Source organism: Aptenodytes patagonicus, chromosome 1 (genome assembly GCF_965638725.1).
Source record: "Aptenodytes patagonicus chromosome 1, bAptPat1.pri.cur, whole genome shotgun sequence".
NCBI lineage: Eukaryota > Metazoa > Chordata > Aves > Sphenisciformes > Spheniscidae > Aptenodytes > Aptenodytes patagonicus.
This window is the reverse complement of record NC_134949.1, coordinates 130283839-130310395: the sequence shown is the minus strand read 5'-3', so window position 1 is coordinate 130310395 and position 26557 is coordinate 130283839. Positions and strand designations below refer to the sequence as shown.

Here is a 26557-nt window from a genome sequence, read left to right as displayed (position 1 = left end):
TCAGCAAAAATCCAGTAAGTTTTTTAGGCTTTGCAATCCTGAAGGAAGGCGCCTAGTCGTAGGTTGAGCCTACGGATGCAAGGCTGTCTTTCCAACTCTGCAGACAGCATAAAGTAAGGAGTGTTTAATTCTCCTGTTCCCAACTAACCTAATTGGAGTAGCACGTGAAAAGCCCAATTCCAATACAGAAGTATCATCATTATCTACTTAATCACTCACTAAAAAAATTGCAAAGATGGAAAGCAGCAGCGATGAGGTCTGGTGAGTGCAAAGGGAAGCAAGAAACTGCTGCACGTAGAAAAACTAGAATAGAAAGAAAAAAACCTCACAGGTCTGGAGAAGGACAGAAATACCAAAAGGATGGAGGAAAAAAACGCAGGAAGAGAAGCCTATCTCAGAGAACTACAGACTTTCCCATGCAGGGATGCCAAGGCATTAAAAGCAGAAGTTTAATCACCACAAAAAATGGGTACTCCAGCCTGCAAGCTCCACGTAAACTCTGTGCTCCACTTCGACCCTCCACAGTGGTGACAGCAGGCAGCAGGCTAAACGTGCGCCACAGCTAAGAGATGGAGAGTAGCAGCGCTATGCCCAGGAGCTTCGGGGTCAATAACATTGCAAGAGGCCAGCGCTATCCAAAAAAAGCCAAGCGTCAGCCTGGGAAATGCAAGACACACAGGCAGAAAAAAGGCAAGCGATTAATCCTGGAATCCCACCCCATCTTTCTGACCACTACATACGTGAAGAGAGAAGAAAAACAAGAGCAGGAATATCCCCAAATACGCATGAAAAAAAAAAACAACCCTAAACCAAAACCCCCAAAAAACCCAGGCCTCCGACTGATGTGGGTTGTGGCGAGTCTGACTCAGAGCAGGACCTGCCTCCCTTCCCGCAGGAGCGGGCTGCAGAGAGATCCACACGGAAAAGCAGCTGCTGCCGCGTCACCTGAATGCTCGCTTGTTCAGCTCCCACCCGGCAGCTGCCTCCTCCTGCCTGCCAAGCCAGCGGCCGCCGTGCTGCCTGCAACCCGAGGCGGCTCCAAGGGGCAGGCAGCAGCTTTCCCGGTGGGCAAGATCCTCCCGGCTCCTCTCCTCGGGCCTTTTGTTTCCGCGCTGCCCAGGTTTTCTCCTCACGCCAGAGCGAGCGGCTGCGGCTCCCCGGGGGACTGTCGGAAGAGCTGGCTACCGCACCGCCGGCAGCACCGGGAGCTGGGACCCCAGCAGAAACCGTGGCTCCTGCCTCGGCCATGAGTCCGGGCGAGCGGCACGATGCCCTGAGGTTGCAGGCATCCCCACGCTCACAGACCTGCTGCACCCCGGAGAGCCAGCACAGGCAACGTCACCTCACGAGCGGGATGAGGCAGGGCCCTGAAATTATTTCAGGCAAGCCACATCCCGGCTCTTGTGGTTCTGACCCGCAAGTGAGGCTGCAAGGAGGTGACAGCCGGAAGAGTCACCAGGGGAACTTTTCCAGCGGCCACCGCTTAGTCACCCAGCCGGCAGGCACTGACCAGGGGACAAAGGGGTGACAGCCCGGTGGCGGCTTGCAATCCAACGCCCGACTCTTCCCACACTAAAATGCCAAGTTGAACATGACTGGGGCAACAAGTCCAGAAGTCAGCACCCTCCGTCTTCCCGGAGATTTGCAGGCACAGGCAGCAAATCATCCTGCTGTTAGACTAAGGCTTCACGGGCGCAGGGGCAGACCTCGATGCCCTGTTACAGCCCACTTCTTGGGATACAACCAGCTTCCCAGCAGCAGAGACTGCCACGTTCACAGGCAGTGCTTCGGCACCAGGAACAGCTGCTCCCAGCCCCAGAGCAGAAAAAAGCTGCAAGCAACAGGGTATAATTCTCATATTCACAATATCTGCTTGTTTAAGAAAAGTTTGAGGACTAGTCCCAGGCAAGAAAGACAAGCTGGAAGTCTCCATCCCCATGAGACTGTCACGCAGAGGATGCTCTGTTGCACAACAGGGAAAAATGTCCTCGTCCTAGTGAACTAAGAAAAAGGAGATTGAAAGGTTTACACTTCCAACGGGGCTGGAGGAGCATCAGCAAAGTGACCTGAACGATCTTCAGTGCCTCTGCACAAAGAATGGCGAGGCGTAATTTAGTCAGGTTTACGGTTTTATAGCGGCTTCCAAAACCAAGAGGTTTTTCATAGCTGTGGGGTGACTGAATCTGAATGCCTTTGGGAACGGTGCATAAATCGGGAGCCACCTCTTTTTCTTTCCCGAGGTCGTGCGTTAGAGAAGTCTGTCGCTGCCACGGGAGGCATTGCAGGGGAAAGCTAGAGCATCCTTACATAATGCAGCTTCTTGTTAGTGACCCTCGTTTAATCTCTACACGGTATCTCTTTCTGAAAGTACAAAGGGGAGCAGGTGATGGGCAGGGATGTTTGAGCCGATACCATGCTCGCCAAGGCAGCACAAAAAGCAAGGGAGTAAGAGTCAAAGCTCCTTTAAACTAAGTTTTGATCTCCTGCTCCACAAATCTTTTTGGAGTACCTTCCCCATCAATAAGCATCAAAGTTTGGGGTTTTCTGCCCTCAGATAATCCTACTGAGGGGAAAGATGGGTGAGGAGCTTTAGGACAGAAGGGAAGCCGATACTTTTGTCTGTGACCGTTTCGGAGATGCTACCCAGGAAAACTCTCACTGGCGCAGGATGACCTGGACTCGGTCCTTTCCATGGCATGGGACAAGAGGACCCACTCTCCTTGTGCCTCTCTCTTTTGCAGGGATCTCAGCTAAACTACAGGTTAGGCCAGCTGGAGGGTGAATGTCTACCAGTTTGATGAAGCTCCCAGATCTGTGAAGGACGAAGGAGCCCAAACTTTAAACTCGGAGCTCTCCCTCCCAGAAACAGCCTTTCCTCAAAGGCAGGCAGAGGACTTGGAGGGGTAAGAGGAGGAGAGGAAGGAAGAAAAGTATTTGCAACCTTTTACCTGAAAAGCCGAAAGGGGAGACAGGGGCTCCCTGCTGTACCCAGAGGAGACGGGGATTCATGATGAGGTGCAGGGGACGCACGAGGTGGGTCGGCCATGTGGGCTGCGCGCTGCCGTTCCCCACCAGTCCTCCAACCAAGCTACAGCAGCAAACATCGCAGGGAAGGGGAAAAGCAGCAGAACAGACAATGTGCCCGGGGGCTGAGGACAGCAGGGACAGGAGAGTGACCCGTCCATCCAAAGGAAAATTTGGCAGATTGCCTCCACGGGCTCTCCCCCAGGATAGGGAATGGGCAGAAAAGAGGGAGAGGGTGAGGAAAAGGAAGAAGCAGAGTGAGAGGGAAAGCAGCAGCCAGAAACAAGTCAAGGAAAGATGATGTGCTTTGAGGAAGCGACCCCTTAGGAGAGAGCTGCTGGGAAGATCTCTGCCAAGGGGCCGGGGAATGGGGCCACAGGGGTTTACAGGACATGCCCGGAACAAACCAGCAAGGCATCCTCTTCAGGAGGAGGATGAGCTTTGCTCTTGAGCATATGCCCTGGGAAAGGCAGGGAAACCCAGCAGTGCTGAGGGTGCTGGAGGCGTTGGGTTCCCGAGATCAAGAGCTGCTAGCTGTGCTGACGCTGTTTCAGAGGGTCACAGCCCCTCAAATCCTACATGTGGTTAAACACTCTTACACCAACTAGCAGCCTGTTTGCTCCCTCCCTCGCCCAGAAGCATGCCCGCGTTGTATGCCCCCCCAGCTCTCCTCTAGAGACATAAACTTCATCTTCATATTATCTATGAAAGAGTATTTAAAGCCAAAACACACACACACACACACACACAAACACATAGTTACACACACATACACAAACACATTTTCTTGTCTGCCAAGTATCAGCTACAGTGCAAATCTTAAAGAGGAGGTGTCAGTCCTTATACAAATGGACATCTACAGAAATATATATATATAATTTAAAAAAAAAATAAAAGCTCTCGACAATTCCTTAACATCGGTGGCAGCATGCGTCACTGTAAATGCTAAAGCCGGCTGGTTTCCCTAGTAGTCTCTGCATACCTTGTTCATTGTCACTTGTTTTGAGGGACTCTTCAGACCAACTTCTATTGCTTTTGGCCTCTGACCTTTTCTTGGTGTGCCTTTCTTCTGTGAAGTCTTTGACCTTTGCAGTGGCCTCTGGCTGAACAGCCTCAGCTAAATCTTTCCTGCTTTGCCGGCCCAACTTGCCGGACGGGGATCTCTCTGGTGACACCTGCTGCTCCCATAGTTCCCTAAGATGCTGCAGGTGACGCTGCTTTTTGGGATGGAGCCCTGTTAATTCAATGCACACCTTCAGGTTGGTCACCTCATTACAATTGGGCTCTTCTAAGTGGTTAGAGGAATTGTTTGTCATTTCCCTCTCAGGCCAGTCATCTAATGGAAAAATAACTAAAAATTAATCAAAAAGCCCCCTCAACTTAAAACAAAAGCTACATTTCACTTTCGGGGCATATAGTCTCAGCTTTACCACCACACTATGCATTTTAAAGGTTCGCTCATTAAGGGTTACATGCACTACAGTAACTTGCACTGCTGTGGCTACAGTGTCCAATGACTAGTGCTTTACCCTTATATACCAAGTTTTTTATATATACATATATATATACACATATATATACATACATATATATATACATATATATAATTTTAAGTGAAATGACAGTGCTCACATTAGTAACTATCAAGTTCAAAAATGGAAACACATTAAGCCAAAGGGACGTTCCTTTCACAAGACATTCCTTGAGAGAGACCAAAGCAAAATGCTGTCTTACCTTTGGAGCTCTTCTTCTTTTTTGCTTTTGATATAAGTTCATCCTGCAGTTCATCCACAAAGTTTTCATTTTGGCTGCCATCATTTTGCACTCTCTCACCAGAGTGTTTACGCTTCCTGTCCAGACGTGGACATGGATGTTGGCCAATATCTTCTGTTGGCTGGTCTTCCGCTTTTTCATATATAGAATGTCTCTCTAAATAACATTTCTCATTTGAGAGATCTTTTTCCTCTGGGGTTTCAAGAAAGTGACCTTGGTTGTTTTCTGTACTAGTAAAGTTACCTAAAAAAAAAAAAAAACAAACACCACAAGGCCTAATAAATACAAAACAATTCATTGTGAGAAAGCTATGCTCTCTAATCTCTTCAATGTCATCTCCATCATGATACATGGCTCATGACGCATGCAAATAAACACAAAATTGTACTTTGGAACAAGTCTCCTCTGGTCAGCCTAAGGCAGCAGTTTTCTCAACAGTTAAGTACAAAACCCCAAAAGCGTGACACTTTGTGTTGTTTTTACATCAATTTAAGAAGTACAATATTCACAACACTTATATCCATCGAAACATCACAATACGCTTTTTTAATAAACACCTTTAGATATCGAAAGCACAGACCCTCTTCAGAAAGCAACCTCGCCCCCCAAAATCATGGTAAGTAATAATCCAAGCTCCGTTTTGCAATGACTTTGTTTTCAAAAATACCTTCTGATGATAATAAAGTATTAGTCTTTTGCTAATTCCTAATCCTTCCCTAACTTCTCGCATTGAATTGCAGAGTCTGACTTAAACACGTTCGTCCCTTCTTCTGGAGATATAAATGGGATACGGAGCGTGCACACACGTACATGGGAATACCACTAAGAATAGCTGTGATATTTTGCAAAAAGCACTACTTGGATCCAAGGTTATAAAAAGGCTTCCTCACTTCAAGTAACCAGACAGTCACTGTACATCACATGATCTTTGTCGCCTCCTTTTAAAAAAGACCTCACTTTTTTCAGGGAGTATTTCCAGCAGCAGCGAGCGAGTGAGCTTTGAAAAGCTTACTAGAAACTAGTCTGACAAATTAGCCACAGAAACACCCACATTGCCATGCCTGCCCTAACTTCAGCTTCCCCTCTCCAAGACTGTTCCCCCAAATTTAGAAACAGCTTAAGCAATTTTAAATGGATGCTTGACTTAAAATGACACTTAATCATCATCTTGAACAGGTATTTTTTCTTGGGTTTAACCAAACAAGCAGAGGCACGGTTAGGCAGACATGCAGTACAGACTGCAACACAGTTAATCAGCTTCCTATTTACAATTCTCACAAACAAGTTGGTTTTCCCATGCGTTTTAGCCCTCCCTGGCTGACCAATACTCTTTCTGCACGTCTGCCGCTGTTTGGCAAACTGCCTGTATGCACCGTCCTACTTCCCCACGGCTCACTGTCCCTTTTCCTCTTCCTCCTCCTTGCTCTTCCTCCTCCCACTTCCCTTCCTGCAAACACATCTGCTGGTTTTCTACCTGGACTCCCGACAGCTCCGTTTCCCTTCCCTCCCCCTGATCCTCCCCATCCTTACTCAGCCTCCTCCCCCGTACAGCCTGGCCTTCAGCTTCTGCTCTTCCCCCTCGCCAGGGCAGATGTTGCTCCCCTGCAGCCCTCTCTCCCCTCCTGTCCCCTCCGAGACCCACCACACCAGCACCCAGGCACTGGCAGCCTCTGGATGCAGCCCAACTCTATCCCACCTTATCTTGAGAGCACCTTCCTACAGCTCTGCCAACACCTTCTGGTTTCATGACCATCCTTGAAATACCTCTTGTCAGCAATGGAAGGCTGAGAGGGGAAAAAGAACTTCTCTGATGAGATTTTTCTTCCCCACAACTTGGAAATGGCTCCAAGTAGCACCTAGGGTTCTGGAGATGTTTGCAGGCACCAGAAGACACCCCAGGACCATTTTTACACTGCTTGAGAAGCTGCCTGCAGGGCTGCTTTATAAAACAGCAGAAGACATTTGGCCAAGAAAAATCAAAACAAAAGTTGACTTTTTCCAGGCGAGTGGGACGCTCGGGCCATTCTGCTATTTGGCGATGCTCCCCTCCGCAAGGGCCGTCTGGCCAACACCTGCTCCCTTCAAGACTTTAAAACGCAGTTTGTCACACTTCTTCCAGCCAGCAATGCTGACATGTTCCAGAAAACGGGTATCTCAGCTCACTATGACTGTGCCTCTAAATCACCAGTGTCCCCCCCAAACCAGAATGAATCTGGCAATACCCTGTGCTTGCACATCTGGCATGAAGATGCTGCCCAACAGCTGTACCCTATAACCACACTAACAGCACCGGCAGTGCTGTTTCACACAGCTGGACCAGCCACGTTTTAAGTATCGCTTTAGAAATGCTTCTGTAGGATTTCATTTTACATTTTTAATGCAATCTGCTATTTTTCCCCCTTTCATAAGGAAGTATTATACTTATTTGCTCAGTTGCCCCGAACAGATCAGGTAAGGGCACCCTCTGCCACGTTCCCGCTGTTTATCACCTTCACGTCTCCAGCAGTACCAACAGCTACACGCCACGGTTCACGCTGAGAGTCACTAGATCGGGACAGCTTTCCTGCTCCTAACACTGTCTGGCCTGAGAAAAGGCAGGCACATCCTGACCAATTCCCAGAGAAGCTTTCACAGGGTCAGAGGAAGTAGCAGGCTATGGGGGGGGGGGGTGGGGGGGCTTGATGGTCTTAATCTTTGGGGCTTGCAGGAAACAGCAAGCTAATTCCAGCCTGCCACCACCGAAAGCGACCCGCTGCAGATTAGTTCCTTCTCTATCTGCAAGTGGACTCGGCACAGGGATGCCGCAAGCGCTGCTCACTCAGACCGTCCGTGCTAAAAAGTAAAAAGGAGGGGAGAGACATTTGCTGTAACCTCGCTAACAGCTCGTCACCGTTGGCATTTCTCCGGGGCTCTGCATGCCACGGAGAGCAGCACACACCTATTGAAGTTTATTCAAAAAGCTTTCGCTGCCAGCGGCTCTGCGACAGCTTTGCCTCCGCTATCCCGTCACATCCGAGGGGGACCCCACAGGCGGCCAGAACTATGTCTCCTCGGCCACCAAGCCAGAAATCCCTCTCAAAGACTGGCTGCTGCACAGGCGCCTCTGAAATCCGTCCTGCTAGATGCAGTTAAGACCATTAGAGGAGCGACATCTCCGCAAGTTAATCCGGGTTGTGTAATCATCCTGCATCAACATGGGAGGACAGCGACAGCGAAGCCGGGGAGCCGCGCGGGACGCGTCCTTGCCTATCTGCTCCACCGCGGACGCTCCCCGCCTCTTCTACAGCCGGCTTTTCACCACAAAAGAACAAAGGTCAGTCGCTGTTCAGGACACGGCATAACCCACAGGCTGTCAGGCTCTCTAGGCAGCTTGCACGGACACGTCGTGCACCCAGAGGTTTTTCCCCTTGGCACAGCGGCAACCGCCTCACAGAGCACAGGCTCTATTAATATTTTACCACCAGATTCCACTCTGTCCTCAAACTGTTTTGCAAGTAACCTGGATCAGACATGATGTCTCCCCAAATTAAGACATAAATGTCAACATGAGGCACAGCAACATAAGCATATCGTGCATGCCCAACAAGGACAAGGAGATTTATTAGCTTTTACTCGCCCCCCGCCCCCCCCCCCCAATGTATCTACAACATCCTTTTCTCCACCCCAGGAAGGAAACAACAACAAAATACTTGGGAGTTTTCATATCATCATTATTCAGTGACGAGGTAGCCAGAAACACAGCATAAATAGCAACACACCTCTATGAGTAAGGAGCTTAAACTCTTAAATGTGTTCCTTCCTCAAGCCTCCAGCATTTGCCAGTCTCACACCAGCTGTGAGAACCAGCACCAACAACTCAAACCACTTCTCACTGTCCTACCAAACTAGAAACAAGGGAGAATTAAGAAGATGCTTCTTCACATATGGTTTCTGCCTGAAGCAGTATCTCCTTAGTGCACAGGTTACAATCTCACGAGAAACAGTTACATGCACGCACCAACACGCTACCCAAAAAAACTTTCCTTCATTTTTCCATTTTCCTGTTGCTGTCAAGCTGCTTAAGACCTGGCCTGCCCGTGCGATGCAAACAAGGAAACACATCTTAAGTGTTTAAGCTGCGATTCTTTTGTTCAAATAACACGGCAGCTAAAAACAGCCTTTCCTCTTCCCTGGAGCAACCTCTCATTGCGCTCACTTATGCAAAGCACCCTTTATTCATCCAAGGAGGGTAATGACTATCCAAATGCTAAAACCCAGTATCCAGCATGGAGATCACAACAACAGTAAGAAAATTCCGTAAGTCACCTTCAGCATCCAATTTTGACTATCCCATGGAGCAGAGGGAACCCAGCCGATTTCATTTTTCCCTCCAAGAACCTCTGCTTGGGAGCTTTCCACATTTGTTTCCTTCTGCCCAAGCCTACTGCACTGCACAAACAAGCAACCGCCATTCCTCCTGCAGAGACTTTTGTTTTTTCCCCTTTTTTTTTGCACTATGTCCCATGGCAGGAAGGTAATAACTGACCGGGGCAAAGGACATGTTTACTGTCTCCATCTTTCATTTGTTCAGGTATACACACAGCCCAGCGAGAAAAGAAAAGCAGGGGATTACCATGCAAAGGGACACCGGCACCTCGCTCTGATGCTGAAGATCAGCTCTAAAGGCTTTGGCACATTACACCATTTACTTTCACACATAGAAACTGCTTTAAGTTTTTCCCCATGACCTCATGCCTTAAGATCAGGCTTTTAATGTATCAGGTTTTATTTTTCCCAGCTAAGGCTTAAACGGGCAGTGTCTTCCTCCTAGGAAATTAGATGAACGGGTAAAATCACGCTCCCCAATCAAGAAATTCACAGCTTGTAGAATTTATTCAATCTTTCACACTCGGGTATGATTTTCAATACCGCTAGAAGAGCTTTGTTATGAACCGACATGCGATCATCACATGCCCGTATTGATGCGCGTGTCTGTGCCAATAGCTTAAATCACTTGATCTCTGAACAATCCCATGACTCATGACATATGCATCCCATAATTTATCATGTTTGTGCTATGGAAATGCACCGGAGCAGCATCGCCTCAGCAACATTTACAAGTCACCTTGGCAACAAAGCAGCTTCGCAGCTGCTCTCAGAATGCCTGGCAAAACCTAAACGAGATGGGAGAGAATTAAAGCACTTCTACTTTACTCCTTGGCTTTAATTGCTCGTTAATTAGCTAACACGGCTACCTCCCTTAAATCGGGCCTTTAAAAAAAAAAAAACAAAACCAAACAACACAACACAAAAACCCCACCTTTTTTACCCTTCTCCAGGAGGCACGATGAAGCTTAAGACGACTCTCGGTACGGCAAAGCCATGCACCGCCAAGTCAGAGGAAAAGTTTAAGGGATCGGATATTGCGCCTTCGTTTGCTTCCAAAAAAGTCCGTACACGTGCTATACAGCCAGGAAAACGAGCAAGTTCCAGGGCAAGCTAAAAAAAGGAGTTTCCATCTCATCAGATGCCTCTGTAAGCATCACCTGCCTGTGTTATTTAGCCTTTTGTTGTTGTTGTTGTTGTCGTCGCACTGGTAGATTTAGAGATGCCGAGGGGGTGAGCAGCTGCTAGGGCCCCGATCGGCTCCTGCGCTCCACGCCAGGCACGGCCGCAGCCGCGCCGAGGCGGCAGTGGAGGAGCGCTGCAAGCCAGCTCCGTGCCACAATCACAGTTTCGGTTGCGGTTTTCCTCTTCCCCCCCCCCCCGACACCGGGCAGGTGAAGTGCTCGTGGCGCGGGTTGTGCCTAACAGCTCACCGTCGGTTTTGCTCCTAAATTCCCCACTCACACACGTAAAGGCACGCTGCTTTGCTTTTAGCCAGCGCTGGACGAACGCTACGTAAAATGAGGTGAAACATCTTTTCAGCAGCAAGATCGCTTGCAGGAGGCAGAAAGGGAAATGGAAAAGGTTGCAGACCATCAGCTAGTTCCCGTTCGAGAGCTTTAAAGCCAAACACAGCACCAGCATGGTTAGAAATTGGAGGGAAAGGGAAGGCAAGAGATAAGTAGCCCTGGCTCTCACTGGTGATAAATGAAGGGGAAGAGCAGGCAGAGCGCATCGCCCCTTTGCCAGTCGCTCGGTGAGAGATGCATCAAGACCGCTGGCGGCTCAAGCCCCACCAGAGCCCAAGCCGCTACACTAGAGGCATTCAAGAAGTGTGAAACTCGGCTTCCTGATTTATCAGCCGCTATCCCGAGGGGCAGGAGGTGAACCACCACGATAAAAAACTTCTGCCGAGAACTGAATCTGTACCGGTAAGTACTCGTGGCTGTACAGCCGGGCATACGGAAGAGGAGCTCCCTCAGCAGAACAGATCTGCGCTTTTAGGAGTTTAGACATTTGGCCAAACTCTGAAATAGCCTGTTAAGTCAGAGTTAATTAGAAGAGGAGAGGAACGAACTAACATAAGACTAAACATACTTTCCCTGCTTCCAACAGTCATTTAACAACCTCAAACACATTTTAGCCAGCAGATTCAAGCGCTGGAGACCTCACTAAATGATGAATTTAAGGGCGCACCATATCATCAGCCTTTTGCAAGGATGGGAGGGGGGATGTTTCAGCAAACAACTATGCTCTAACGCTCTTCCTCCCCACAGCCCCCCCGAGCAGCATGCCCCACGCCCCCCGAGCAGGCTCTCCCTCCATCCCCTGCACCCATCCCTGACCCCACAGACCACCGTCCCCCTCTCCCCGCCCCAGACCCATCTTGCCCTGCTGCCAGAGCAAGCTGGCAGGACTCCGCTGCTGCTGCTGCTCTCTATGCTTTCCAGCACACACAGGGTGGGATTTAACAGAGGATGTCACCAGGGTGCCCGGAGCCCTCCGAGGAGCAAGGGGGGCTGCAAGGGGGAGAGCCGAGGCAGCAGCCTGGTGAGCTCTCAGCTTTAGCACTGGGACCACAATGGCAGCGGTGCCTTCCTCCCCGAAGACGCCTCGGTATAGCTTGGAGAAGGGAAAGCCCGCTCAGCTTCTAGGGGCTCAGCCTCTCCCCACCCTGGCACCTTCTCCATTTCCACAATTAAAACTTTCCCTTGCTATTTTGCCAGGCCGATTTTTGTTGAGGCTGTTATTTCAGTGACAGCAATACCACAGTAACTTGATTTAGGTGAGTAACCGAGCAAGTACGATTGACCAGCATGCTCTCTGCCAAAAGCATTAAACAAAGACCAGAACAATAATTCAAAGTTATTAAATTGCCTGAATGAAATTTTCTACTAGCCCTACTCATGAATCTCCACCTATGGAAGAGCAGACTTAACCACCAAGTTACACAGTGCACACACGGGCGCACACACACGCACGATGCTGTCTGCAGTGTGTTTCCTCTTGTTTTGCAATACTTTCAGCATAATTTTTTTTCTGAGTTAAAAACAAAGTAGCAGCAGGAAGAACTGGTCTATTCCTTAATTATATGAGTAAAAGAAAAAAAATTGGGAAACCTGATGGAAGCCAGATGCTTACCGAGAGTTCAAAAAAAAGTGCTTTTTCTCACATACAGAAAAAAAAAAAAAAAACAAAAACCCACCACATTTATTTATTTATTTATAAGTTTGTCTTGCTTTTAGGGCAGGGTTGCTAGCACACATTTTCCATAGTCCTCTGATACTTTGCCATGGCCTAAAGGGAGCAGCCAGCCCCATGGGGAATTTCACAGCCCCCCGCCTGCCCTCGAGGACCTGCGTGAGCCAGGCACACGTACCCCCCCAGCAACTGCAGCGAGAAGTCACCCAGGCAAACTAGCTTCTCATAGTTTGGAGTTTTACAGCCAGCTTTTATGGATAAGCCAGCCTGACAGATCACATCTTTTCCCACTCCCCATCACCCTTCTGTCCTCCATCCTTGCTTTGCCTGGAAGCTGCAATATTGGCATCTCCCAGAGCTACAGCACCTTCAGGAAGCTGAACTCCTTGTTACCTCTCACTCTTCCCCCACCTCTTTTCTGCATTTAAAACATAGCCTTAGACCTTTGCTTTCACTGGTTGATGTGGTACCCCATCAATTAAAAGGACGATCTCTTTAAGACAGTAACTTCGGTGACAGTTAACTATCTCCTGAAAAAGCAAGTACAACCGTAACCAGTAACTTGCAGACCCCAAAACAAGCACGGAGAGCACCAGCCATGGCAGCTCCGTACCTGCAGAGCCTGAGGTCAGCGACATCAACCAGCAACACCGCGAGCACACAAACATTACGCTGCCCGCGCAGCTTTGCGGCAAGGTGCCGCGGCATAGAGACACGTACGCGCTTCAGAAAGCCATCTAAATTCGCTTACATCTGTCATTGTCATTTTGGTCAGCAATGGCATCTTCCAGAGCGACAGACTTTGGCTTCTTTTCACTGTTTCCTTTCAAGTTTTCCCAGTCTGCCTGGCTGAATCTGCAGACCTCTGAGTCTTTGGTAGCTGTTTGGCCTTCTCTCTCTTTCATCTCCAACTCTGAGAAGCGCATCATTGCACGCTAGAAAGAGAATTGATATGAAAAAAAAAGTCTTGCGATAAAAGCTACTTCATTTACCTTACCTTATATGAAAGCATTTCCAAAGAAAAATCGGCTCAAAACCAAGGTTTGAGCTAGATAGCTAGGGTAGGAGTTTAACACACCTGACTTGTAAAACAGTGTTCTAGCGTCTATATGCAAATAGCCACACAATTCTTTCATATATAAGTGTGTGTGTATATATATATAAGATATATATAAACGTATACTGTATATAAAACAAAAACATTCCATTTTGGAGGTAAAAAGAGACAAAAACAAAAAGAAAAAAAAAAACAACACAAAACTGTACAATGAATAAAGACGACCATGGCCCACAAACTTCCCTTTGTGTATTTGGAAATGAAATTTAACTCAAAGGTTTATGTAAGAGTCTAGTAATAAAAATTTGAAGAACTGACCTCACAGTAAGCAGCAGGTAGACATAAAATACTGTCCTCTTGTAATCCTTCCATCTATGTAATTAAAATGGGCACTCAATGGATCATTTAGATAATTTCATCCATTTTTATAAGCATAAACCAATTCTTTTCTTAACAATGCAAAACAATTTGGCTTAACTCATCCCTTCATTAAAAGTAAAATACCTTAAGGATATTCCTATACAGTATCTGTCTGTCATCCCTCAGCATCAACCTTCAGTACCGCTCCTACTCTTTCCTAACGCGTTCGCTTGGCGCAAACGTTGCCTGAGACCCGCTAATGCATGGCTGCGACTCCTCTCCATCAAACGGCACGTTTGGCATACTAATCACAACTTCTGGGTACGCTTTGCTAGCTGGCACTACAGGCCAGCCGAGAAATTACAGCCATCGCTAGCGCCAAGGTAACATGCATGCCTGTCCGACTCCCCTCTGTAACTGCACAAACATTTCATACGTACATTAACATTTTTATCAGATCTTAGTAAAAGCCCTTTAAAGCTTACTAGCGCGTACATATGTAAAAGCCATACATACTATTCTTTACATCGCCTCGCTCTCATTAACAAACTTACTTTGCTATTTAAAACCGTTTCTGGCGAGTATGCCCTAGCAAAAAAATTTCTGATTTCCCCACTTGTGTTGCTTCTCTCAACTTTAACACTTGACTGCGACTTGCAACAGAGAAATAACGACAAAAAGCGCGGCGGTCGTTGGACCGCGCGGACTCACCTGCAATGCCCGCTGCTCCCGGCTGAGCTGGCTGGAGTCCGCGTACAGTTCGGTCGTCACACACTTGAATCGATCACCTACGTAACCGGCAGAGTTTGCGATCCTCTTGGCCAACTTAGAGGGCTTGGGTTTCAATATTTTGCCATCGGCAGATTCTGCGTCGTCGGCTCCGTCTTTGGTATATGTCTGGTTGGCATCGATGCTCGGCGGTGCGGTCCCCATGCAGAATGGCTTCGCGTCCTCCTGCACCTTGCCAAAAGCCAGAGCCGGAGCATCGCTCTCGTGAGCACTTTCCAAGAAAGCAGGAGAAGGCTGGACCGTCACTCTCTCTTTAGGCTGGCTCACAGATAAATCTTCTTTCCTTAAGCCGAACACCGATGAACTCTGGGCTTGCTTGAAATTATAGGTTTCATGAAGATCATTATTTCTTCCAAACTCCTCTCTCGTTACAATAAAATCTCTGTGCTGCGACGCCTGCTCTACCTTGTGCTTTGTAGGGTCATTAGCCTGATTACTGCTTTCCGCAGCAAAGCCGGCTTTCGTTACGTTTGCTTCGCTTTTAGCCTCTTGCTCGTCTCGCAGAAGATCCGGGAAGAGGTGTTTGTCACTTTTGGCCAAGTTTTTACTGTGGCCGGAGCTCTGGTGCAATTTCACGCTCTTGTCACCAGGTACTTCGAAATGCATCTTCCCGCTGCTCTCCAGGAGCTCCGGCAACCGGCCCCGCAGAGCCGGGTCCTCATAGCGGACCCTCTCGTGAGACCGCGACCTCCTTTCCACCTTCTCCTCCTTATTGATCTCCAAAGCCGAATGCTGCAGCAGCATGGGGTGCACCATCCCCATCCCCAGCGCGTCCTGGTAGGTCATGAACTCCCCCCGCCCCGCCGGCAGGCTGTAGGGGAGGCCGGGTTTGGGAGCCAGGTGGCCGGGGTAGAGGCTGCCATTGGGCAGCAAGACGGGGTGCGGATACACGTGTCCTTTCCCGTGGAGGGAGAGAGGGCTGATGGCTATCCCCTCTGGCACCGGGTACGGGAGGTAACTCCTGGGGTAGGGCAGAGGCGGGGAGCGAAACGCCTCGTTGGGCGGCAGGAAGATGGGGCTGGAGGCCAGGGCGGTCTCGTTCGCCTTGAAGTTGGCTTCCTGGCTGCAGGATTTGGCCACCTTATTGCTGTGTTTTGCGGGGGTGGCGACAGGCTGCCCGACGTGCTGTATGACTGAGGCAGTGCTCTCCGCGGAGCTCCTGGCCATCTTGGCGCAATCCACGTTAGCGTTGGGAGCCGGTGATGCCGACGCCGGCCGCCCCCCGGCCGACACCGTCCCCGAAACACTGCCGACGACTGCCTCTGTGCCGCCCATCCTGGGGCAGGAGGAGCTCCGCTGCTGCGGAATCACCCAGTCCAGCGCCTTGTTTTTCAGCTGGACGCTCTTCCCGCTCTCCTCACCAGGGCTGGGACCAGGAACGATCCAGGAGGAGGGTGCCGTGCTGATAATTTCAGGCCTGTAGATGGGGCAGCCATTCCCGGGAGAAATGGTTTCTTTCTGAACGATGTCGCCGCTGGGCAAGTGGGTTCCCCCTCCCGCCCTGCTGTGCACCAGCACCGTTGGCGTCATTTTCTTACCATGGTCTGACTTGCCGACAGTTTCCGCGTCGACGACTTTCGCCGACAAGTCCAGTGGTTTGTCGGTGACGTCTTTGGTCGGGGTCTGCTTTTCCAGGAGCGGGGGGGACCTGCCGTCTTTCCGGTCGTGGCCAGCTTTCCTCGCATGGGGGGCAGCCGGCGGGGGCGCCTCCCCGGCGTCGCTGCCTTTGGGAAGCTTCCCGTTGGAGAGGCGGGAGGGTGGAAATTCACCGCCGACATTCACGTAGGGCTTTGGGAGGGTAACGGCGGAGGAGGGAGAGGTGGTGATCCTGGGGAAGTGTTTGTGGAAATCGGCATAGGCGTCCCCAACCTGGGTGGGCAGGGGAAGGCGGGGGGATGGCCGGGGTGAGTGCGGCAGCAGGAGCGCGGGGTCTGCCGGCATGTTGGCGGGGGCCGGCTTGGCAGCAGGGACCCGGGGCTGCTTGCTGCTCTGGATGTGGGGGTAGGCGTGCGCATCAACAGGGGTGCCGGGGCTGACACCCATCTTCCATGACAAGCTCTTATCCGGACAGTGCACCAAAGGCGGGATCGCCGGTGAAGCTGAAGCAGTCGAGAGCCTCATGGGTGACGCCAGCGACGAAGGGATGTGGGGGGCAACGTAGTGGGAGGGAGGCAGGTATAAAAAACGTTCACCGTTCGTACATACGGGCGAGTAAGCCAGGTGCTGCGGTAAGCTGTAGGTGGACTGCTGAGGTAGCAATGCCTTGTACATGTTCAACGAATACTTATTTGGTGAGTCAAGGAAAGGGTATATGGTGGGTGTTGCGCCCTCCATATAGGGGTTTACCCAGGGGAGCCTTAGGTAACTAGCACCATTGACACCGAGGGGACTCTGCTTGTCACCTGCAGCTCGGTCCAAACCCAGTGTTTCCCCTGTCGGGACAGAGTTTTTTTGTATTCCAGGTGGCGTTTTGTAGATAGCGCTGAAGCCATTTGGGGCTTTTCCAGAGACAGCTGCGTTTTCTACTGCTTCGGGGGGATTAGATTTAAACTGTATCTCTGGATTTCTTTCAGGAGTAAATCCGAGCCCGGCTATCGAACTCGTAGCATCTCGTGATTTTTCCGAGCCGAGTCCGCACAAGCTGGAATAGACAATACTATTGGGGACTCTGAGTCCTTCTCGCATGAGTCCAGACCTGTCCATACTCAGAGCTGCGAGACTGTCAATGCGATGTGCTGTAGTTGCATCCACCTTTACAGAACAAGAAGTACGTTACTTTCACATTTTGCTACAATGACTACCGCTCAAGCTACAGACATGTTAGCATTTGGAAGAGAAACAATACCAGTGCAAACACACTGTTAGTCGTGAAAACATACAGAGGCTGATCGGGCTGGAGAATGGGACAACAGGAACCTACGGAGCAATATGTATCACCGCAAACATCCATACAAATCTCTCCGCATCCAGAATTCACCAGCTAGAAACAAAGGCCTGAGGACCCATAGCCCAAGCAGCCAGAAGCGGCCCAGAGACAATGCTCGGTGGCACCGTTCCCGTGCGGCAACCGGCTCCTCAGCCCCAGCCCAGCCAGAGCAAGAGGATGTGGGCAGGGGCATGGAGAGCGGGAAGGGAAGGATGGAGAGCCTCTCCTCCTCCTCCTCCTCCTCCAGAACCTCTCCCTCCGCTGCAGCTCTGCTCCAGGGCTCACCACCGCCACACGATTCACAGGGCGAGGCGTCTGAGGATGCAGCACGAAGAAAGATCCACCGTTGAATTTCTTCCCCACTCGCCGCTCCCCGCGTACACTCACAGGAGAAAACCATCAACTTTGCTGAAACGTTGATGTATTTAACGCTTACATGAACTATTTTTGTTACGCAGGCCCATATGCTGCGTGACATTACCCATTATGGAGCAAAAGTAAGAATATGATGTCCTACAACACACACCACAAAGTCAGCATCAAGAGATTAACAAGATAAATAAAGTCCCATTTCACTGTTTCAGAGAAACAACTCATATGTGCCCAAGCCTGGCTAGAGCTGCAACAGAAAGGTATTTCAATAATTTCTCCAAATGGATCATGTAATAACACCCAGAGGTGGGAGACAGGGTGGGGAGGACAAGCACGGATTCAGCTGCAGCATGAAGCTATTAACTTCTTACCACGCTGTGATTCAGGTGATTTTCTTCCCTCAACTCCAGTCTGCTTTTCGGTGCATCGCCATCGTTAACGGGAATTTTCCTATTAAAAAACAGCAGCTTACTATTTGAAAACATCCTGCGCATCTCAGATCAGTACAAGATTACATCACCTCCATATTTTGATTCCCCTAGAGAAGTCCCATATAATACTGTACTTCTCCTCCTCCGTACCCATGCACAGCGACTACTTTAGAAAGCAATGACCGTTTGAAAACAAGTATAAAGGGTTTTCACAGCAAGAACACACCGAGCACACCTCAGAGCAGCCTCTTCCAACACAAGTGATCTTTGTCAAGGTTTTCTATTCTGCCCCTTGCCCTTTTTTTTTTCCAAGGAGAGAATACACTATTTTAAACATACCCTGTTCATGTACCATCCATAAACGCTGCCGATGAGAAAATTAAAACACACACGCTAATATCATACGAACGTCAGCTGTTCCATGCTAAAGAGGGAGCTGCACATCTGTGCCATACCAGTGTTGCAGCACTGGGACTTGTTATCACAGAAAGCACCAACAGAGAATATACCTTAGTGCCAAATTTCAAATCCCAGGGATAAAAATCGCTGACATGCAGCAGAAGGAAAGTTTCAGCATTACCCAAAAGAACTCCTTTCAATCAAAGTGCTTAAAGGCACATCATCACCTTAAGGCAGAAATTAAGATTTTCATGTATTTGTTTATTCATTTTTAAAAGATTCACCTTTCCTGCAAGTAATACGTAAAAACATTATGCCTAAATAACTAAGAGGAAAACAGGGAGAGAGGGTACGAAGCCAGAGCGAGAGGTCTGGCCGTTTTCCTCCAGTTTATGTCTGCAAATAGTTTTTCCCTGCAAAGACCAAAAACTTTCCCCAGCTTCTGGGAGGCTTTTCACACAATGGTGAGAACATGGGCTCAAAGAAAAGACAGAAAAACACTAAAACTACACAAAATTGGCACAGAGAACCACAGGTGTACCTGCAGCTTCTGTTCAGTGTCGTTTCACTTTTTAAAAAGCTGGGGTTTAAGGGAAGAGGACACCGGCCAGTGCCCACGTCACCCCATTGAAAATTATTAGAGACTGTAATTTTAATCACTGAATGAATGATATTCAGCAGGAAAAAAAGGTGGCAAGGAAGAGAAATTCACTTGTGGGAGACGGAAAGGCTGCTGTTCCTATTTCACAGGACAAGCTGTTGGTCCGAAGGCGGGGAACGCCAAGCTGCAGGCAGGAGCCCCTCTGCCGTATAGAGTCACCGCAAGAACGTGTGCACTATTTGGTTTAATTCCCCTTCACAAATACGAAATAATAAATTAATTGTAAAAGCGCGTTTAAAGGCTGCTTTGGGGAGTAATCTCTTTAAAGGGCGTCCCCGCTTCACTGACCCAGGTTGCCTGTTAAATAGTAAATCAGCGGCTGCTCTACCGCTCTTAGGCACGTCTTGTTTCTCCCTCCCCACTCCCCCTCCAAGCTGGGCTGATCTCGATGCAAGGCGGCACCTATCTACTCCAGCATTAGGGAAGCGAGCGAACTCCAAGACCTCATGCTGCAGAATTAGTGTGGTTTAACTTGCCAGAAGCTTAAATATTTACCTGTCTTCATTAATTCCACACATGCGGACCCTTTCATTGCTCATCCAGCTATGAACGTTGCCATACAGGGGAGTTGCAGAAAGCATGACGTCTTCTTAGAAATCGACGCTTTTCTTCACGGTTTTATATTCTACTAAAAAAAAAAAAAAAAGAAAAGAAAAAAAAATTTGAGCAGATTTGTCTAGGAGGAAGTGCAAACATCACGGCGGAGCAGCCAGCCTCCCTCCGGGTAATTAATAATGAATGCAGGATTGGTGCGGGGAGTGAGCTGCCTACGTTAACCGCTAAGGGAGATACCCTGCAATAAAGGAGCAAATTGAGGGCATTTATAGGTCAGAGGAGATGGATCTTTTCCCCAGCACACATCCAGAAAATTAAGAATCATTCCAGGCTATCGACAAATAAAAGTTTCTCCACTGCATTTCATTTGAACAAGAAATGACTCAGCCGGCCAAGTATACACCAGTCCCCAAACCTTCATCTCACACAGGCTGAACCATGGAGGGAGACCCCACAGGCTGGGGGAACATGCAAAACTACCCACAGGCGCTCACAAAAGCCCTGCATTAGGAACGCACAGGAGCAGGAGTGCATCACAAGAACAGCCACATACCGTGTGTATTAGCTACGCTGATTGCTGATAAAGCTTTCACGCGAGGACTTAAAACTGAAGAGACGCTGCTATAGAAGAGATCTAAATAAAAACCTCCCCTTTAGCATCTGCACATGACTAACTTGGAGAAAGGGGTTAAAAATAGTAAGCGGGTTGGCGAGCTCCCCACCCCTTGATTTGATTAAGCACCGAGCTCTGGTGGCTTCTGCATCGGAGCTGCTGCTGCTGCTGCTGCTGCTGCTGCTGCTGCTGCTGCTGCGAGTGCTTTCAGTAATTCAATGATGCCTGCTCACTCCAGGGAAAGAAATCATTAGCGGGCTCGCTGGAGAAGTATTAGCAGTCCAAGAGGATCGGCGCCGTGTGCAGCCAGAGAGGCAGGTGAAAGGTAACCGCATTTTCGCGTCCAGCAGTGGAGAGGGAAAGGCTTTTCCTCCCCTCTACCTTGCCTAATGCCACCTCCGCTCACATTAAATTCTAGTTTGCTGCATGAGCGAAGTGTCAGGACAAGCTGCGTTTTATTAACAGGATTATCGCGGCGCATGATTTATTCCAGTGCAAGATTTTAATTGCTCTTCGGAGGTTGAGTCGTTTCTTTTGACTGAGCTTCAGCCTGCATCCTGCTGCTAAATGCTGGGTTAATAAGTAGGGGGAGCCTTTAATGCACAGGATATCCCTCAGCTCTTCCTCTCTCACAAAAATAGAAGCCTTTAAGCGGGAGGCATGATACTCCTTTTACACACACACACACACACACACACACACACACACGCCAGTAACGGGCGATTGACCACTGGGAGTTTAATGCCTAACGTCTCCCAAAGCATCCATGCTTCCCCAGCAAACTCATTTCCTTTGTCAGGCTACAAAATATGCAAATGATCACTTTGGCATTTAATGGGGAAGAAGCCCAGATTGGGCCTTGAACACAATACTTCACACACGTTCAGAGAGGTTTAAGAACTGAAACGGCAGGAAAGCCTTGTTCCCCAACACTTTTTTCTCCCCTCCGAGAGGCCTTTTGTGCAAAACTCCACGTCTGGAACAAATGTATATTAATGAAACGGCGTGTTGACCCTCCTCTCTCCAGAACGGTTAGCTTTCCCTAATGAAGTCCGCAAAAATCGCTGCGAGGAAACAAAAATCCACGGAGACTGGATACCGCGCTATCATTCAAAAGGAGTTATTTCACTGGAAAGACGGTTTCTGGACAGATTTACTGGTTTCCAGATGCACCGCTCGTAATGTTTTCAATAGAGGCAGCAGCAGCATGGAGAGAGTGATTTAGGGTTTTACATAAGGTTAGTAGCCGCCCCATGCACTGCCTCACCCGTGAGGGACGGATGCCGGCTCGGAGGAGACGGGCCTCGGCGGCACACAGCCCCGCTCCCCGCTTTCCTTCGGGGGTACGTGAGGCCAACCCATGCTGCTCCTCGGAGGGGCCACCTGTGCCAGCTGGTTCCTCAGTGGAAGTGTATCGTTAAGATAAGGTGCGGTGCCTGAATTAGAGCCCGTCAATCCCTGACATGTGCAGATAGCAAAACGCTGAAGTTGCACGGGGGGCCGAGAGCTTCCCCAGCCACAGCGGGTAATCTGGAGGCCCCACGTCCCACCACCCCTGGAGAAGGGCAAAGCCCTGCCAGGGTGCAGGACGTGGGGAGGCAGCGAGATGTCCCAGGGCCCACCCGGGCAGCTCAGAGCCCGCGCCCCGACAGCTGCCAGCCCTTTTTTCCCCCAAAAGCTGCCCCTTGGCGCTCATGAACTTCTTGTGAACTGTTTAAAAGTGGAGGTCTGCTGAACGAGCAGCGGCGCCACTGCCAGCCATAATTTCATTGCAACAAGCAGCAGACTTTTAACTCTTCGCACGCCCCTTCCTTCCCTCCTCCTCCTCCTCTCTCTCCCCGCAAGCGGCCGCCCGTCGGGGCCGGAGGCTCGCAGGGGACTCCAGCGGCTCGGTCGAACGCCGGCAGCTCCACAAGCCCTCAGCACTGCGGGGACCGGGGGGGGGGGGGGTACCGCTCCTATTCATATCCAGCTTCCGCGGGGGTGGGTGCAGCCGGCCCCGTTATGCAACCCCGACGGCGGGCTGAGCGCCCCAGCGCACGGAGGAAACCGAAGACATGTCTGTCTGTCTGTCTGTCTGTCTCTCTCTCCCTCCCTCCCTCCCTCCCTCCCTCCTCCCTCCCCCGCCCATCACCCGCCGGGCCACCGCGCATTCCCCCCGCCCCGCGCTCCCCGCCGCTGTCAGCGCTCCCCCAGGGCGCGGCAGCCCCCTCCGGCCGCCCCCGCTGCGCTGCGCGGCGGGGCGCGGAGCGGGGCTCGGCCGCCGGAGAGCGCACGGCATTTCCTCCGGGAGGTGTCCCGGCCGATAAAGCCATTTGCGGCTAAATATAGACGGTAATGCACGGAGGCGGGAGGGAGGCGGGGGGGAGGCGGGGGGGGGGGGAGGGAACGGGCGAGACGCGCAACGCACACGCGGTTCCGCAGCGATGCCGCCGTGTGAAACCAGTTGTGAAAAAGCGCCTGCAAGCACTAACCTGCCTCCCGGCGTGCTGCCGAGCGGGGCCCCGGCGTGCCGAGCCGCGCCGAGCCGCGCCGCGAACACCCACCGGCCGGCGCTGCCCGCGCCCCGCCGGCCCCGCGCCGCAGAGGCAGGCAGAGACACACACCGCGCTGTTTGGGCAGCCGATTAGAAAAGGAAACGTTTGGGTCTCCCTCGCAACGTCAACAGACTTTTGGCAGCCATTGACGCCAGCAGCAGCAAAAGTTTTGTTAACACGCTCCTGGCGTGGAAACGAGAAAAACCCGATGCCCGCGGGGAGGGGGGGGGAGGAGGAGGAGGAGGAGGAAGACGCCGCTTCTCCGTGCCTCCGGGGGAAAAAGGAGGGGAGAGGGCAGCGCCGCCCGGGCCGGGGCAGCCTGCTCTCGGCCCCCGGCCCCGGGGTGCCCGGCGGGGAGTGTGCGAGGTGAAAGTCTCCGGCGGGGGGGGGGGGGGGGGGGGGGGGGGGAGGAGAGGATGGATGGAGGAAGCCCGGCGGGCCGGCGGCTGCAGCGAGCCAGGGAAGCGGGGCGGGAGGAGAATTGCAGCGGCGCACGAGTTCCCTTTTGGCGCCTTTACTCTTTTCCACCTCCGAGCTCCGCCTGGCAGCCCGCCAGTTTTCCACTGCACAAGCCACAGAGCCAGCAGCAGCAGCAGCAGCGCAACGGCAGCCGGCGGGGAGGGCTGCGCGGGGTAAAAGGGAAGGGAAAAAAAAAAAAAAAACACAACTCTGCGAGCGCCGGTGGCACCGACGGAGCAGCAGGCGCTTCGGCAAACAACCCGGCCTTTCGGAAATTAAAAACGATGCAATAAATTACCCGGCTCTGATACTCCCCATCATCCTCCCCCGCCCCCCGCCGCCGCCCGGTTCTAGGCCACTGAAAGGATCATTTCTAGATTTGTGAAAATCCCTGAGAGAGGAGTGAAAAGCAGTCGGGGACTCGTAGCGATCTACTTCGATTAGCCCTCAGCCCGTTCATCTGGAGTTTGATTTAAAGGGCAGCGCTCGCACGGTATTTATAAGCTTAAATATGGGCAGCTGCTTATGAATGTGTTTAGGTACCTCGTTTATCTTGTACCTCCGACTTACATATTTACGAGTTATAAAAACAACGACCTGTGCCACCACTAGAAAGGAGACTTTAAAGACGCTGTATTGCTGTACCGTTTACGATGTCCTGTATAAAGCTCTGGCAGCAGCCAGCGATCTAATATTAGACAAGTATTTAAAGAACAGGGGTGGCTGCGCTTTTTTTTTTTTTTAAAAAGTACCGTGGGTTATTTTTTGCAATCTCCACACGGCATCACCGCTAGTGACACGTTTTTGTAAACCAGAGGAGGAAGCTGCAGACTAAGTAGCCGCCGCACGGATCCGCGGATTAGAGAAGAAGTTTGACCTTTACCCGGGACGTGTGGCATTTCATTTAACCATAAAGCTAAGCACAATGCGCCAGCGAGATCGCTAAACCGATTTAAAATACATATTGAGTCATGCACGACAGTAGTGCATTTCGGTTTAGGCAGCGTGCCGGCAGCGCAAGGGGGTCGGCGTCTATTTTAAGGCTCCTGCCGCAGCCGCCCGCCCCCCCGTCCCCGTCCCCGTCCCCCCCCCCCCGCGGCTGCCACACCGTCACGTGACGGACGGCGACCGGGACTTTCTGCCGTGTAAACACGGCGCGGCGGAGCCGTCCGAGGGCAGCCGGGGCCGCCGAGCCAGCGCCAGCGCCGCCGGGGCATCCTCCCCGCCGCCGGGCACCGCCGCCCCGGGCAGGCCGCCGCGCTGCGCCTGGCTCCGGCCCGGCGGAGCCGTCGCCGCCCCGCCCCCCCCCCCCCCCCGCCTCCTCCGCCCGCAGCGGGGCTCCGGCGGGGCGGCCCCCCCGACACAGGCGGCCCGAGGGAGAGGCGGCCCCCCGCGCCCCCCCGCGCCGTCTGTCACGCCTTGGACCCTGCACAGACAGTCGCTGCGCCGCAGCGGCAGCGGCGCTTTCCCCCTTTCCCATATGCTGCGAGGCGAATCATTGCATCGCTCTCAGCGCCGGCGGCAGCCAAAAAGGGGGGGAGGAAAAAAAGTTTTCAATTAATGATAAGCCTAGGAACTGGGGAAGGGGGCGGGGGAGAGGCCAATAAGGGAAAGTTAAAATGGCTGGCGATCCTTCAAATAACCCTGGCCGCCTTCCCCCGGAGCCCGCACGGCACTGCCTGCCACGGAGCCCCGGGGGAAGCCCCGGACCCCCAGACACACGCCTCCTTGGGGCGGCCCGGAGGGGCCAAGGCTGCCTCCGCACACGGCGATGCCCACACCTGAAGGCTACGGGACATCTGCAGGGTAGGGGCCCTCGCTCCCATTTCTTCCCCCCCCCCCCCCGGTTAAAACGCATCGTGGGGGTGCGATAGAGGGGCTGCAAAGGCTCACACACACACACCGGGGAGGAGGCGAGGTGGCTGGTACCCAACTTTGAGGGCATCGCTACACGAAGGATTTCCCGGGGATTCGCGGGAAACACCGACCCCGTCCGCTTCCCGGGATTCGCGGGAAAACACCGACCCCGTCCGCCGCACCGGCAGCTCCGCACCGCCGCTACGGCGCCCCGCCCGCCCCCCCCCCCCCCCCGGCCCCCTCGGCGCGGGCGATGCCTCCGCGGCGTGCGGGCAGGCCGCTCTCTCCGGGGGGGGCCGGGGGTTTCCTCCCCTGCAAGCCGCGCCGGGCAGCCCGGCGGTTCAGCCTGCCACCGCTCCGGCCGCGCCGTGCCGTGCCGCGCCGTGCCGTGAGCAAGGCTGCCGGAGGAGGCGGTGGTGGAGGGAGCCGCAAACCGGCTCTGCCGCAGAAACCCCCGGCCCCCGCGCAGACGGGGCCCCCCGGCGAGAGCCGGCCTCCCTCCCTCGCCCACCCGCCGCGGCATCTCCCTGCCCAGGCCGTCCGCGCCATTTACAGACACACACACACACACACACACACACACTCCCACCCACACACAGACACTCGCGCGCGCACACACACACACACGCACGCACGGGAGCGAGGTTTCCGCTGCTGCTGCCAGAGACAACAGGCAGCAGCCGAGCCCGGGCTGCGAAGGAGGAGCAGCGGCAGCAGCGGGAGGAGGACACACACACACACGCACACACACGCACGCACGCACACCCACGCACCGCGGGCCGGGCAGAAATGTGCATTTCAGGTAATTTAAGGCCGCGTTCCCGGCGCGGGGAAGGGAGAGCGCAGGCCTGCGCGCCCCCACCCCATTAACCCGCCGCGCACTCGGCATCCCGGGAGCCCTTCATTGTTGCCTTTATTCCGTGTGGCTTTTGCTTTTCATGACGGGGATAGAAAGAAAAGAGAGAGGGGAGGAAAAAAAGGGGGAAAAAAAAGAAAAATACCACCAAGCCAGCCCCTTCCCCCGCCCGTCCCCCATTGTTCGGCCGCGGGAGGCTGGGCGAGCGCAGCGCCACGGGCTCGCCATTCACCGGGCTCCGCCGAGCCCCGCCGTGCCCCCCTCCCCCTTTGATAGCTCGGAAAACTTATGGGGCTGGGGGGGGGGGAAGACCCCCCCACAT

General features: G+C 52.1%; 1 protein-coding gene across 10 annotated transcripts in view; it reads right to left on the bottom strand.

Annotated features, from left to right (window-relative positions):
• The window catches only part of BCOR (BCL6 corepressor), an 83173-nt gene that overhangs the window by 19440 nt on the left and 37176 nt on the right, over positions 1–26557 (bottom strand). For 5 of the 10 annotated variants that reach the window (XM_076355393.1, XM_076355358.1, XM_076355419.1 and 2 more), the window contains exons 2-8: positions 19854–19986; positions 18239–18317; positions 14492–17320; positions 13739–13792; positions 13115–13298; positions 4759–5040; positions 4007–4360 (exon numbers count right to left, since the gene is read on the bottom strand). In XM_076355393.1, the coding sequence (XP_076211508.1) occupies positions 4007–4360; positions 4759–5040; positions 13115–13298; positions 13739–13792; positions 14492–17320; positions 18239–18317; positions 19854–19939 (3868 nt within the window). In that variant the 5' untranslated portion in view covers positions 19940–19986. Of the gene's footprint in view, positions 1–4006; positions 4361–4758; positions 5041–13114; positions 13299–13738; positions 13793–14491; positions 17321–18238; positions 18318–19853; positions 19987–20466; positions 20491–26557 lie in introns of those variants that run through there. The other 5 variants (XM_076355402.1, XM_076355374.1, XM_076355410.1 and 2 more) reach the window with 4 other exon arrangements.